General features: G+C 36.4%; 1 protein-coding gene across 1 annotated transcript in view; it reads right to left on the bottom strand.

The window, feature by feature from the left end:
- Window positions 1–427: 427 nt before the first annotated feature.
- The window catches only part of LOC136796250 (protein phosphatase 1 regulatory subunit 12B-like), a 3819-nt gene continuing 2076 nt past the window's right edge, over window positions 428–2170 (bottom strand). Inside the window, exon 2 of the mRNA XM_067049392.1 lies at window positions 428–1441. Coding sequence (XP_066905493.1) covers window positions 607–1431 — 825 coding nt within the window. The 5' untranslated portion in view covers window positions 1432–1441 and the 3' untranslated portion in view covers window positions 428–606. The remainder of the gene's footprint in view (window positions 1442–2170) is intronic.

Here is a 2170-nt window from a genome sequence, read left to right as displayed (position 1 = left end):
TTCACACGTGTTACATCTTATTCCTTCTTCTCTTTTTTAACATTTGACTTTCGCCGATACTTAACTCATATACACACACATATATATTGTGAACGTGCTCTGTTTCTGTTACCAATTTCTGAATTTATGAGACAGAGTGTAATAATGTAGTATTACATGGTACTAGTTGATGTGTACAGCAAAAGAAAAAAAAGAATAATGGAATGGTGGAAAAGATAACAACAATTGAGGCTTTCTGTCGTACACATGCAAACTGAATCTCTTTATGGATTAAAGTTGGAGTGTTATTTGATATTAAGGTGTAGTATGTGACGTTGATTGAAGGTAAAACATTCTAATTAAAGCACAATTTAACATGAAGGTTTTCATTTTTGTATTTACCATTTTGTATATCTGTACCCCTCAATCGGAAATAAAAAACACTTCTATTCTTGTAATATTTATTTTAATAAAGCATAATATTTATCTATGTATGTGTAAAAAACATAAACTGCGTTAAAAAAAAACATATATGTAATACTGAAATTTCTATTGACTTCAGTAATTAAAGAAAAAACATATTTCTTAAAGCATCAAAATTATTGGATTAAGAATAGGCAATGGTCCTCAGACTAGCATACTGTTCATGTACCATTGTAACCTGTCCACTTCTTCAGGCGAAGACTCCTTCAGCATCTGGTAGGCCGTCTTGCCAGCCCCGTTGGCGATGTACGGATCTGCTCCATTAAGCAACAGAGCACTTTGGGAGTCCCCGAACTTCCCCAACACAGCTAGATGTAGTGGGGTGTTACCGTCGGCATCCCTCGCGTTTATGTCCGCTCCGCACCGGAGTAGCACTTGTATCGTCTCGAGAAGGTTGAACTTAAGGGACACTGCATAGTGCAGCATTGTGTATTGGTTATGGTTCACATCCTTGACGTGGATATCGACTCCATCTTTGCAAGAATCCATTATATACATGTACTGCGCGTTGTTCACATGTTTTAGTAACTTCTGTTCGCTGTCCGATAACGGTCTGACGTCACTGATCCATTTTATATATTTAGGATTGAACGTTTGCTTTAGGTCTCTGTTCTTGTTTGATGTTACTAAATCTTGAGGTAATTTACCTTCGTTGTTCTTTATATTCGGATCAGCGCCCAACAAGAGCAGCATATCAGCAGTCCAAAAGTGATCTTTAATAACGGTAATGTGTAATGGCGTATTTCCATCAAAGTCTTTTACATTTAGGTTGGCCGAACATCTTGCGAGGGCGAGTAAAGGAAACCTGTTCTTAGCCAGTGCAGCTAAATGAAGAGGAGTGTAGCCATTGTTATCGATGTCCGCTACGTTCGGATCAACACCTTCAGCGCATAAATCCACAATTCTTTTGTAATTCCCTTCTTTTGCAGCTTCGTGTATTCTCCTCTCTTTTTCGGTGAGTTTCCTCATTTCAGGCCTTCTAAAAAACAATTTTAGATGTAGTAATTATTAAATAAAATAAAATAAAAAAATGAAAAAAATTGTTTATAGGATAGTAAAACAATCAACACGAAATTCGAGTTCGTATTCTGCAAAATAACTTACACAAAAATCAGTGAAGACTAAGATGACTTTATTCTAATATATTTACAAGATCTACATGTTACTGTTACTCAGTCTCTATCTTCTAACTTATGTTACTTAGCTATCTAGTCTAGGAAATATATATAAAGACTTAGGAAGAGGGGGTAGGAAGAATAGTGAAATAGGAGAAGGGGTTTGGACCAATCAGATAATTTAGGAAATATCTGGAAGGGGAAAAAAGGCGTGGTGAAAAGAGTTGGGAGGTCTGATTTCTAAGAAAGACACCATGACCTAAGACTTTTGTGCACTGACTTACATATGTTAACCATAAAATAAATTGACTGCTGCAAGTCCATTGAGAGATTACAGCATGTACCTGCCTGTGCTAGCTAGCTCTTGCTATTGATATAGAGCTTGAAAGGGCTGTTAGAATGGTCTCAAGGGCCTTATTTGAACCTAGTTGTTTTTATTGAGTTTGTTTTCTATACAATAGGAAGGAGAAAGTGGACATACGCAACCATATGTCTAAAGTGCCTTAGGTTCAGTTGGGCAAGGGGCAATTGTTTAAATTTATAATACCAGTTCCTTAACTTGCATGTCAAATTTCGTAGATGAAGTATCTTAT

Source organism: Halyomorpha halys, unplaced genomic scaffold (genome assembly GCF_000696795.3).
Source record: "Halyomorpha halys isolate HHAL.00 unplaced genomic scaffold, Hhal_1.1 Scaffold668.1, whole genome shotgun sequence".
Taxonomy (NCBI): Eukaryota; Metazoa; Arthropoda; class Insecta; order Hemiptera; family Pentatomidae; genus Halyomorpha; species Halyomorpha halys.
Note: the sequence above shows the minus strand (reverse complement) of the source record. Positions and strands in the feature narration are given on the sequence as shown.